Raw genomic sequence first — 12327 nt, 5'->3', positions numbered from 1 at the left:
GGTCTCATGGGGACCCAGGATTCCTGGTTCTCCTCACTTGGTCATTCAAAAGACATTATCTAGCCTCTAGTGTGTGCTGGGTGTTGTGCAGCTGCTAGAAATGCCCGAGACCATGACTGGCCAGACTCTGCTCCATGTAGCTGAGAGTCTAGTGGGTGTGTGGACCAGTTAGTACACAGGATGATTTCAGACTGTGACCGGTACTATGAAAAAGACCAATAAGGGGACTTAGAGGGATGGGCATGTAGTGTTACATAGAGTGCTTAGCATGGGCCTTTCTGAAGAGGTAACATTTGAGCTGAATGACAGGAAGGAGCTGGCTATGTGAGTAGAGCAAACAGCAAGTGCAAAGGTCCTGAGGTAGGGATGAGCTCAATGTGATTGGGGATCAGAAGCATGCCCAGGGTAGGTAGAAGGTGGTTAAGAAGATGGAAGTTCCCACCGTACAGGGCCTTGTATGTCATGGTAAAGAGAGTGGTCTTTTGCCAAAACCAAACTGAAGACCTTTATCTGAGCCTGCGGAACTTCCCACTGACAGTTCTACTGTGGATGTGTGATCCTCGTCTGCTCTGCAAGTCCAGGGCATTTGGGCATGTCCTTGTCTCCATGTGATCCTAACAAGGAGAGAGTTGCCTGTTTGGGGAAAGAATGGTCACTTCACCAGCCATTGTGGGTGATGAATGAATCCTTAGGGAATTTCTCACCTTTGTCCCCTTAGGGTTGGGGCTACAAAGAGAGACCCTTGAGGGATGATGACTTGGGGCGGGATGCAGGAGAACTCTGGCTTTGGGGACCCACTGTGTGCCTGGCCTTGAGTGAATAGGAGAGTACAAAGAGAGAGATTGAACTTGGACCACTACCTTCTAGCTGTTCCCAGGCTGCGGGGGAGGGACAAGGTGGGCCTGTACTCAAAGGAAGCTCAAGGGCAGGGCTGCCATAGAGTGTCACCTTCCCCCCATAGGACAGGGAGAGGCATGGCCGACTTGGCTTTGCACTGGAGCAGAACAGGTAGCCTTGGGAAGTTGCTCATCTGGGTACAGATACCCAAACATGGGTACCTTGGCATTGCGCCCACACTAGAGGCTCTGAGAAAAAGGCAAATGGAATTTGAACTGGGGTCGGAGCAGAAACCTAGCCTGGATCCCAGGGGAAGGTCCTGCAGAGGAGGGTGTGATGGAGGTAGTAGAATGAGCTTTCTGGCCCATAGAGCATTTTACATAAAACACTTTATTTTTTTAAAAAAAGATTTTATTTATTTATTTGATAGAGATCCCAAGTGGGCAGAGAAGCAGGCGGGGTGGGGTGGGGGGGTGGAGCAGGCTCCCTGCTGAGCAGAAAGCCTGATGCGGGACTCAATCCCAGGACCCTGGGATCATGACCTGAGCTGAAGGCAGAGGCTTTAACCCATTGAGCCACCCAGGCGCCCCTAAAAAACACTTTAGATGAGAAGCATGCCCTCCACTTTTCTGCAGGCACACTCCTCCGTATGGCCCTGTATCTGTTCTTTCAACCCTTTCCAGCCCCTGAAAGGCACTTGAGTTTGAACTTCCCAGGGGACCCCATCTGAGCCTTCAAATGGGATATATTTCAGCATCTACAGGGGTGCAAGACTGAATTGGTTGGGTTTTGGAGGACACTTTGGGAAGGGGGAGGCAAAGAGGTGAAAATACGTGGCAGTGAGATAGCTCAGAGTTGGAATCTTTTAAAAAAATTTAAAAAAAAAAGATTTTATTTATTTATTTGACAGAGATTACAAGTAGGCAGAGAGGCAGGCGGGGGTGGGGAGGCAGAAGCAGGCTTCCTGCTGAGCAGAGAGCCTGATGTGGGATTTGATCCCAGGAGGCTGGGATCATGACCTGAGCCAAAGGCATCGGTATAAGGAACAGAGCCACCCAGGTGCCCTCAGGGTTGGAATCTTAACTCTATCTCACTGGCAGGAGCTGTTTCCTAGGCAGAGAAGCAGACAGAGAGAGAGGAGGAAGCAGCGGGGCTCGATCCCAGAACCGGGGGATCATGACCTGAGCCGAAGGCAGAGGCTTTAACCCACTGAGCCACCCAGGTGCCCCTGGCAGGAGCTGTTTTAATCCTCACTTCATAGAGAAAAACTGAGGCTCAGGTGGCTAGGGTCGCCAGAGAAAATAGAGAACGCCCAGTTACACTGGAATGTCAGATTTTTATTTTTTATAAGTGTTTTTTTTTAAAAGATTTTATTTATTTATTTGACAGACAGATATCACAAGTAGGCAAAGAGGCAGGCAGAGAGAGAGAGGTGGAAGCAGGCTCCCTGCAGAGCAGATAGCCCGACGTGGGGGCTCGATCCCACGACCCTGGGATCATGACCTGAGCCGAAGGCAGAAGCTTTAACCCACTGAGCCACCCAGGTGCCCTGTAATGTCAGATTTTTAATATAATTATGCATTGTTTATCTGAAATTCCAGTATAACTGAGCGTCCCGTATTTTACCGGCTAAATCTGGGAATCCTACGAGCTTGAAACCCAAGGCAGCCTGACCCCAAGGCCCTGCTTAATTTTCCCACCCATCTTCCAGTTTCACAAATGGAGAAACGCGAGCCCGGACCGCTGGGTAGCCACCGCGCCGGTTCCCACACTCCATAGGTCTTTCCTCTGCGCGCCGCCCACAAGACCCCCGAGAGCAGCTACCAAGAAACGTGGGAGGGCGGGAAAAGGGGGGAGGAGCGCGCCCTCGGACTCCGCCCCCGGCCCCCCGGCCCCGCCCCTATCCGGAGGCTCCGCGCCCAGCCACGCACTTCCCTCCCCCGCAGCGGAGGCGGTGCTCGTATGTCCCGCCCCCGTCTCCCGGGACCCGCCCCCAGCGCTCCAAGCTCCTCCCGGTCCTCGCAGACCCCGCCCCCGCTGCCGGCGGCTCACGTTCGGTTTCCATCCTCCAGAAGCCGCGGCCGCGGTGCCGCCTCCGCCCCAGGGCTCCGGCTTCCCGCCCGGACCGCCCGGTTTGCGGGCCATGGAGCTCCGAGCAGCGGATCGAGAGCAGCCGGAGCGCCCCAGCCCGTCTGCCTGGTTAGCGCCTGGCCGGGGGAGGGGGCGTTGGAATCTGGGAGAGGGGTGGAAATATCCCGCCCCAGGCCTCTCCGTCCATCCCCCTTGTAGTGAGGTAGGAGGGATGGGGCGGCAGTCGGGGCTCCTGGCTCCCGGTTCTAACTGACCCAGACTCGACGAGTGACCTTGAGCCCAGGGCTCCCCCTCCCTGCCTCTCCTTCCCCATCTGCACAAATGGGGATTGGGTTGGTGGGATGTTTCCCCGAAGGTCACTCGATACCAGCTCCTTTACGACCGCGTTGTCCGGTGTTGGGGGCTTTAAGGAGTTTGATTCCTGGAAGTCATCTGCCTTGACCCTGGCCCATCCCCTCCGCTGCCTCAGTTTCCCTGCGGCGTTTCCTCAGAGGCCCAGGACCCAGCTCTGAGTTTCTGGATCTTGGCAGGTGCCTGGCCCCCATCCCTTCCCAGCGCGAGCCCTGGAGACGGCAGCCCCCCGACTGCTGAGCAGCGGCAGCAGCATGAAGGCCCCGGTAAGTGGTGTAAGGAGGAAGGCTCTTGGGGAACTTCCGGCACAGCAGCCTCCTAACCTCTCCCACCCCAGAACTGACTCACTTCTGACCCACTGCTCCTGAGCTGAGAAGGGCAGACGGGTCTCAAAGCCCTGCTGATCTGGTCTGGCAGGCCGTGAGGCTTCAGACAAGTGGTGTTCCCTCTCTGGTTTCAGGGCCTTGCCGGTCTCCGCTGTGACATGGAGATCATAGTACTATGTCCTGTAAGCATTCTGGAGGGCAGCTTCCCAGGAGAGGCAGCGACCTGGGAGGGAGATAGTTGCTCTTGACTTTATTCAGGAACCCCTGGTTGAGGAAGAGGGCCCTAGATGTTGGGGGGAGTCCGCCACGACTGCTCGAATTTGGGTGTCTGAGTCCCTTGTGGGCAAGAGGACCAGGTGCCAGGCAGAGCCCGAGGCCTCAGGGGCTGAACCCCCTCCCTGGCACAGCTGGCCACAGAGAGATTTATTTTTAGAAGCTGATGTGGCTTGTGGGTAGAAAAGGGTGGGCCTCTGGTAGGGTATGCCTTGGTGGGGGGGGACCCTGGGGGCTGCTTTCCCCCACTCTGGTTTTCAGAGCACCAACAGCTGCTGGGTGGATTCTGGTGGGGGAGAGCTGTGCCTTGGGCAGGCTGGGAGAATTTTAGAGCCCAGAGAGACACAGATGGTAATCAGGGTGGCCCAACACATGAGGGCAGTCCCAGGTGGTCCCCTCTTTCCTGTGGCCCCTCCTTGAAGGCTGGGTCACGGAGTCTGCCAGCAGGGCCAACAGACCCGGAGGGCTTCCTGGTTCAGATGGCCTCTGGCACATGTGTTTTGGAGGTGGGAGCCTCCTCTGTGGCCCAGCTTTCAATTATTGAAACCATTCTTTGAGTGACACTTCCCTCACTTCCTGGGCCGCTGACCCAGATTGAGATCATCAGCTAGGGGGCCGGCCACTGAGCAGCTGGGGGAGGGGGCAGGGGATGGGCACACAGGCAGCCTGGGTCCCAGGTCTGAAGGACGACAGTTGCCCTTTTGAGGGGCCGCTCTCCCATCTTGGGGACCACTTTACGGTACACAGAGCGTTTTTACCACAGTCCTTACCGGCCATACTGCAAGTGTCGTGGAATTTCAGAATTTCAGAAGCAGATACAGGCCCAGAGGAGTGGAGGGTCGTACCCAAGGCTGCCCAGAGCACCAAGGCTTCCAGTTTCGAGCATGGGCTCTGCAGCCTGGATTTAAGGCCCTGTCCTGTTGCTGTCTTGCTGTGGGACCTCGAGTATCCGAGATTCCTTATCTAGAATATGGGGATAATAAGAGGTCTTGTCTCCACAGCCTGAGCCTGGCAGCCCAGAGGAAGCCCTGGTTAATGGAGACCAGGGCTGTGCTAATGTTCTGGAAGCTACTGAGCTGGGGTTTGGACCCATGAGGCTGGGGTGCAGCCCCAGCCCAGCAGAGGCTTCTAGGAGCCCCAGAGACCCCTACCCACACCCCATGACCACTGTCTCCCCCAGGGCCGGCTCCTGCTTGTCATTCTGTGCTCCTTGGGCTTCTCTGCTGCCTACGTCCTGCTATGCTGCTGGGCCTGCCTGCCCTTCTGCCTGGCCTCCTGCCTGTCCCCCCAGCCCTCCACCAACTCCAGGCCCACTGTGCCGGGGCCCCTACACTTCAGCGGATACAGCAGCGTGCCAGATGGGAAGGTGAGCTGGGCGGGCACTGTGTGGTGACAGGGTTGGCCCTGGCTGCCAGGCTGCTCCCAAGTGTCTGGGTGTGAGAACCAGGCTTATGCCAGGCCAACCTGGACCCCAGGCTTGGCTCCTGTGCTCACCAGCTGTGTGACATTCAGCAGCCGGTTCTCCTCTGTGAGCCCCAAGGTCTAAGAAGAAATGGTGTTTTTTTTTTTTTTTTAAAGATTTTATTTATTTGACAGAGAGAGATCACAAGTAGGCAGAGAGGCAGGCAGAGAGAGAGAGAGGAGGAAGCAGGCTCCCCGCTGAGCAGAGAGCCCGATGTGGGACTCCATCCCAGGACCCCGAGATCATGACCTGAGCCGAAGGCAGCGGCTTAACCCACTGAGCCACCCAGGCGCCCCAATGGTGTTTTTGTTTTTGTTTTAAATTCAGCATGTATTACCTGGCTGCTCTCAGCTTGGTAATGGAGATTTAAAAAAAAAATGGTGAGCCAGTGGCTGGCCATCAGGAGCTCTTCGTCTCAGTGGGGGGACAGACGCTGTCTCATCATGATGATCTGTGTGTTGTTCTGGGTATCTTTAGAATTAACTGTGCGCACACACAATCCATTTACTCAGGAGGTTTGTGTTTGGGTGTGCCCTGCCTTGTGCTGATGGCTGCTGCTGGGACAGAGATGGCAGAGAAAAGTCGTGTCAACCCCAGAGCTCTCCTAGTCATGTCATGGGGAGACAGGGACACTGGTGCTTGGGGTGATGACCCACCTTCCCATGCTTGCTCTGCCGGGTGTGGTTTGGAGTACTTTACCCCCTCACCCTGATTTCAGTGGCCCCCCCCCTTCCCATGGTAGCGTTTGCAAAGGCATCCCATGCTGATAGCAACACAGAAAGCTCCCAGTTCCGAGACTGATGGCTCTCTGAGAGCACATCAGAGGGAGGCATGTTCAGGAACCCTGGCTTGGAGGAGACATATTTGGGGTCTTAATTTCTCTGAGCCTCGGTTGCCTCCTCATCAGTAAGAGAACATCTTGTAGTTCTACCTCTACAGAGTTGCCATGCAGATTCAGTTGTGGGGTCCACGGACTGTGTTTGCAACAGGTGCTGGGTAAATATTTGATCAAGAGACAAAACCACAGGGGGTTTGGCCAGATGGGACCAGTGGTGGAGTGGGCCAGATGGGTGCTGTCCCATCTTCCACAAGGAGGTGGGGGGCAATGAATATTTTAGACCCTCCAGAGCTCATGGGAATGTGGGCTCAGAGTAGCCAGATCCTCTGGGTTTCTTTTATTTACTTATTTACTTATTTAAAGATTAAAGAGACCACACAAGCAGGGAGATGGGCAGAAAGAGAGGGAGAAGCAGGCTCCCCGCTGGGCAGAGAGCTGGATGTGGGACTCGATCCTAGAACGCAAATGGGATCATGACCTGAGCTGAAGACAGACACTTAACCTACTGAGCCATCCAGGTGTCCCTCCTCTGGGTTTCTTAAGAGAAGCCAGAAATCCGAGTTTGGGGTATCAAAAATGGACTGGTTGTAATTAAATATTTTAAAGAGCTGGACTGATTGCAATTAAGTATTTTAAAGGCCTTTTAAAGACTTTTAAGACCTTGTGGGACAAGCAGAATATTTCCTGGGGTTGGAGGTGACCTCAGATCCGAACAGAACCCCTGTTGTCAGGACAGGCTCAGACTGCGGACAGAATAAAGAAGTCTTGTTCTGTATTTTGGGGCTTTGGAAAATGGACCTGTGGGTCCCTAAATCAACATTATGTTAGATATAAAATGTCCCAGAGTGGGATACAGGCCACTGTAAACCCCTGTCCCCCCAGGAAGACACGAAGACATGGAGTAAGGAGCGAGTCCTTTTCTGGGAGTCCTGACCTCTGACCCCCAGGGAACATTTGCAGGCATGTTGGCTCAGCTTCTGCTTTTCAAGAGATAATGAGATAGTGTTTGAGAGACTGTGCTCTGAGTCTGTGCTGATCACTCCCCAGGCATTTTTTTTTTTTTTTCCAAGATCTGAGCTGAGATCAAGAGTCCGATGCTTAACTGACTGAGCCAACCAGGCGCCCCCTCTCCAGGCATTTTGAATAGAGTCCTCACAACCTGGAGAAGTAGATAATATTTTCATCCCCATTTGACAGATGAGGAAATAGAGGCTCCAAGAGACAGAGGAAGTGGTCAAGCCGGGATTCAGGCTCAGAACTGGAAGTTCTCAGTGTTGTTGTGGCCCTAAAGACCACTTTTACTTATGAACTGGGCATAACGTGAGTGGGGCTCAGGTAGAGGAGGGGGAGGACCAACCGTGACTGTGAAGAGCTGGGGTTCATGTTTACTTAACAAACATGCATATGACACCCAGGTTGAGCCAGGCATTGCTGTAAGTGCTTTATAAATATTTGCTCTTGTAACTGTAATAAGGAACCCATGATGGAGGGCCTGATAGGGCCTCAGCTGTCGGGAAAGGGGCCATGAATGTGGCTAATGAAGAAGCATGGGGCTCTGAACACAGAGTCCCAGCCCTGCCCCTGGCTATCCATAGGACCATAGGAAAGTACCCCCTGCCTGCCCAGTTTCAAACTCCTCATCTGCAAAATGGGTCGATGCTGTACTCGGAGCTGATACAGGGGTCAGGCAAAGTCAGAGGTTGTCACTGGGTGGAGGATCAGGGCCGTGGACGCCTTGTTCTCATGCCTTTCTCTTCCCCCTCTGCCTGCCCCCACAGCCGCTGGTCCGAGACCCGTGCCGCAGTTGCGCCGTGGTGTCCAGCTCCGGCCAGATGCTGGGCTCGGGCCTGGGCGCCGAGATCGACAGCGCCGAGTGCGTCCTACGCATGAACCAGGCACCCACTGTGGGCTTTGAGGCGGACGTGGGCCGGCGCAGCACCCTGCGCGTGGTCTCGCACACAAGCGTGCCTCTGCTGCTGCGCAACTATTCACACTACTTCCAGCACGCTCGAGACACGCTCTACGTGGTGTGGGGGCAGGGCAGGCACATGGACCGGGCGCTGGGTGGCCGCACCTACCGCACGTTGCTGCAGCTCACTGAGATGTACCCAGGCCTGCAGGTGTATACCTTCACTGAGCGCATGATGGCCTACTGCGACCAGGTCTTCCAGGACGAGACGGGCAAGAACCGGTGAGCCTGGCGCTGGCCCGCTGGGGGGCCCTCCCTGCCGGCAGGGGCGGGGCAGGGGACATGACTTCTCTACTGAGTTCTTGTCCATGAGGGTCTGCTCCATCAGGCACTGGGGGAGGGTCAGCTGTGTTGGTGGCAGATGTGCTCCTGCCCCTGATGGGGGACAGAAGCAGGACTGTCATTCATTGAGTTAGCATATAGATGAAAAGTCCCCAGGGGTGGTGAGGGCTGTTTGGCTTTGCAAGCACAGGATCGGGGAGCATTGCCACCTGGGAGAATGTCGGGGAGCTCTTCCTTCTGGAGGAGATACTCCCTGAGATCTGGATTGGTATCTGAAGTCCCTACCAGATAAAAAAAAACAGTTAACAGTAGGAACAGCCCTCTGCGTGCACTAGGCACTGAGTTAAGGACTCTTCATGGAAGACCTCATTTTATCCCACACTCAGAAGAGCAAGCGGATTCCCACCTGCCTCCTCCGCACACTGGCTCCGCCCCCCCACCCCCCCCACCCCCACCCCAACTCAGGAAATACAGCTGCCAGCCTCTGGTTTCCAAGCCAGAAGCTTGGGCTTTGCACCTGACTCCTTTCATTGCATCACCTGACACATATCGGGCTCTTGACTCTCCTTTTGTGCCAGAGGTGCCACCTTGACTTAAGTCACCATTCCTCCCCCCGCCCCCCACCCTTGTAGCACCCTCTTGCTGCTGCCTCTCTGGCCTCCTGTTGTCTGAGCACCAGCTGCCCCCAGTGAATTCATCCCATTGGTGGCCTGCCCTCAACCTGACAGCAGATTTACTTTCATGTCCTCCCCTCCCCTGGCCTTCAGGTCTCCTATGATCTGGCCCCTGCCTGTCTATGATCTCATCATCTCCCCTCACTCAGCCTGCCCCAGCCATCTGGGCTTCCTCAGAAGTAGGCCTTGCACATGCTGTTCCCTCTGTCTAGAATGTTCTTCCTCCATATCTCCCTATGACTGACTCTTTGGTATTCAGATCTGGATGGGATGTCACCTCCTCAGAGAAGCCCTCCTTGACCACTCCGCCTGAAGGCGTACCTCCCTGCCCAACATTCTTTGTCCCCTTCCTTTGTCTCCTTGTCTTCTTCACAGTTCTGCCCCCTCCCCTGTGAATGTTAGCACTGGCTATGGCAGGTTCCTGGCCAGCACGGGGCCTGGGAGGTATGAAGTTTGAAGGAGTGAGCCACCGCATAAGCCCTCTGTCAGGGTGGAGGTGAGCGGCTCTTGGCTAGGAGAGCAGTAGCGCTGGTGTATTGAGAGGGTGGAGGGCTGGGCTGCCCACACAGCCCCTTGCTCCCAGGTGGGTATGGGGGAATGTGGGAGGTGCTGAGCGGACAGTCTTCCCTCCCCATAATTATCTAATTCTCCTTATTTCACAGATGGGTCAGTAAGCCCCAGAGAGGTTTAGGGGCAAACCTGATACTATAGAGCAGATTCAGGGTTTGAATTGGAGGCCATCTGATTCCAGACAACCATCTTTTTTTCTTTTTAAGATTTTATTTATTCACTTGAGAGAGAGAGAGAGATAGAGGGAGAGAGCACGGACAGAGGGAGAGGGGGAAGCAGACTCCCCACTGAGCCGGGAGTCTGAGTCCGGTGTGGGGCTCGATCCCAGGACCTGGAGCTCAGGACCTGAGCCGAAGGCAGGCGCTCAACCATCTGAGCCACCCAGGTGCCTATCCAGACAACTGTCTTGCCCACTTTCGGGCACTGTGCTCTATGGCCTCCCACCATCTCCCTAGGCTTGGTCCCTTAGATGAGCAGAAGTTGTGACCAGGGTCCCCCCGCCATCATCTGGGGCTTTGCTCCGGTCCTGTGTGGGTGGTGAGGGGCTGAACGGGCCTGGTGTTGCATCCAACTCCACCTGTTGCCTGCTGCTCCTCTCAGGCTGGCTCTGTCCCCTCCCCAGCCTCCCCCTGGGTCCCCTCTGTGGGGGTCAAGGTGGGGGCCCTTGGCTGGGAGGGTAGCAAGTGCTGTGTCCTGAGGGAGCTGAGGTGGGGTCTGTCCCACAGCCCCTTGCTCCAGCTTGAGTCGGGGAAGCGGCCAGGCTGACCGTTCTCCTTCCTCCCAGGAGGCAGTCGGGCTCCTTTCTCAGCACCGGCTGGTTCACCATGATCCTCGCCCTGGAGCTGTGTGAGGAGATCGTGGTCTATGGAATGGTCAGCGACAGCTACTGCAGGTCAGGCCGCCCAGGTCCTGGGCGGGAGGAAAGCCCGGGGCGGGGAGGACCATGGGCAACCGCCGCCCCCCCCCCCACCATCCTGGCTCAGCCTGGGGGCTCCCCAGTGGGCAGCCGAAACTCAGACACCCCTTGGGCCCGGTGCCTGGTGGGAAGGAGCCCAGCTTCATGATCGGCCTCTGTGACTTTGGGCCAGACATGCCACCTCCCAGGGCCTCCGTTACCTCATGTGTAAAAGAAAATAATCACAGCTTCCCCAGAAGGTGGAAGCAAGATTTAGAGAGAGAATAGTCTACCAAAGTGCTTAGAACGGCATTGTCGGGCGCTGGCTGATACGCCCGTCCAGGATAGATCACATCTGACCTGTCACCATCAGTACGGTGATGTGTGGAGTGTGCCAGTGGGGTCCCCGATCTTGATCTTCCGTTCTCTTTGGAGCGTGCTTGATGAGCCCGTGGATGAGGTGACGGGAGCCCGTGTGTCCTCTGCCACACAGTCCCTGCGGTTTGCCATCTTGATCTTTTTTTTTTTTTTTAATTTTATTTATTTATTTGACACACAGAGAGAGATCACAAGTAGACGGAGAGGCAGACAGAGAGAGAGAGGGAAGCAGACTCCTTGCTGAGCAGAGAACCCTATGTGGGGCTCGATCCCAGGATCCTGAGACCATGACCTGAGCCGAAGGCAGAGGCTTAACCCTCTGAGCCACCCCGGCGCCCCTTGCAGTCTTGATCTTGTTGGACCTGCGGTCTTGCGTGCCCATGTCCGTTTTATAGATGCGTTATTTATGCTCAGAGCGTCTGCCTCTGGCCCGGCGTCAGCCACCTCGCCAGAGGCAGATCCGGGGTTGAACTCTGGCCTTTGGGATCCGTGGGCTGCCCCGCTCCTCCCCTGTCTGTGCTGGCCTTCCCCGGGGCGGGCATGGGGCTCTGTGGGAGTCCCCGGTGAGGCATGGCCAGGGTAGGCGGCAGCAGGTGGTCGGAGGTGGGCGAGTTCCGTACCCCACGCGTGTCCCTCTTCCCCGCCCACAGGGAGGAGAGCCACCCCTCCGTGCCTTACCACTACTTTGAGAAGGGCCGGCTGGACGAGTGTCAGATGTACCTGGCACACGAGCGGGCGCCCCGCAGCGCCCACCGCTTCATCACCGAGAAGGCCGTGTTCTCCCGCTGGGCCAAGAAGAGGCCCATCGTGTTCGCCCACCCATCGTGGAGGACCCAGTAGCCGTGGCACCTGGCCGGCCGCCACGCCTTCACCGGGCCTCTGTTGCACACGCCACCAAAAACATTTAATTTATGGATCCTGTCTCATGCCTTGTGGACCTAAGGTCCCTTCTTGTCCTACCCTGGGGACACTTGGAGCACTTTTTAGGGCTCCGGACTTGATGGGGGAGAAGGGGAGGACTCTGGCGAACTTTACGCCCTCCTCCACACCCCACCCCCTGACTCATCCAAATCTTCATTTTGGGTTCATCCCTTCTCTGGGTCTGTCCAGTGGCCTTTGCCCTGGGGCCGATGGCCCCTGCCACTCACCAGCATTGTGATCTTGGATCCTGCAACAGCTCTGTCCCTCTTCACTGTCTCCCTCCACTTGCCTTTGGTGCCACACTTCCCAGGCTGGTTGTCCTGGTCAGGACAGCCCAGAGCTTGGGGTTCATTGGGCAAAGGGGTCTTTGAGCTGTGACTGCCAGGGCCACCTCTGGAGTGTACGGGTAAACGAATGTTTTCTGGAAGCCTGTCTGAAGTGTGGTCATGTGTCTGGGGGT

General features: G+C 56.0%; 1 protein-coding gene across 2 annotated transcripts; it reads left to right on the top strand.

Moving 5' to 3' along the window:
- The first annotated feature begins 2863 nt into the window (after window positions 1-2863).
- Window positions 2864-12294, top strand: ST6GALNAC4 (ST6 N-acetylgalactosaminide alpha-2,6-sialyltransferase 4). 2 transcript variants are annotated; one of them, XM_004757239.2, is made up of 6 exons: window positions 2865-3036; window positions 3459-3545; window positions 5059-5244; window positions 7957-8369; window positions 10458-10565; window positions 11597-12294. In XM_004757239.2, the coding sequence occupies exons 2-6, from the start codon at window positions 3534-3536 to the stop codon at window positions 11784-11786; spliced, it is 909 nt and encodes a 302-aa protein (XP_004757296.1). In that variant the 5' UTR covers window positions 2865-3036; window positions 3459-3533; the 3' UTR covers window positions 11787-12294. The 2 variants fall into 2 exon arrangements, with proteins under 2 accessions (XP_012914175.1, XP_004757296.1); XM_013058721.2 differs by lacking the exon at window positions 5059-5244 and having other exon boundaries at window positions 2864-3036.
- Window positions 12295-12327: the final 33 nt, after the last annotated feature.

The sequence above is a fragment of the Mustela putorius genome, unplaced genomic scaffold (genome assembly GCF_011764305.1).
Source record: "Mustela putorius furo isolate JIRA1106 unplaced genomic scaffold, ASM1176430v1.1 tig00000596_pilon_pilon_pilon, whole genome shotgun sequence".
In the NCBI taxonomy this organism is placed as follows: Eukaryota; Metazoa; Chordata; class Mammalia; order Carnivora; family Mustelidae; genus Mustela; species Mustela putorius.
The sequence above is the reverse complement of the archived record's forward strand: the minus strand, read 5'-3'. Positions and strand labels throughout refer to the sequence as shown.

Excerpts from the sequence above, each read along its gene's own strand:
- ST6GALNAC4 (XM_004757239.2), top strand. Across the intron at positions 5,245-7,956 it reads GCAGCGTGCCAGATGGGAAG|CCGCTGGTCCGAGACCCGTG; the intron begins GTGAGCTGGGCG and ends CTGCCCCCACAG. Across the intron at positions 8,370-10,457 it reads GACGAGACGGGCAAGAACCG|GAGGCAGTCGGGCTCCTTTC; the intron begins GTGAGCCTGGCG and ends CCTTCCTCCCAG.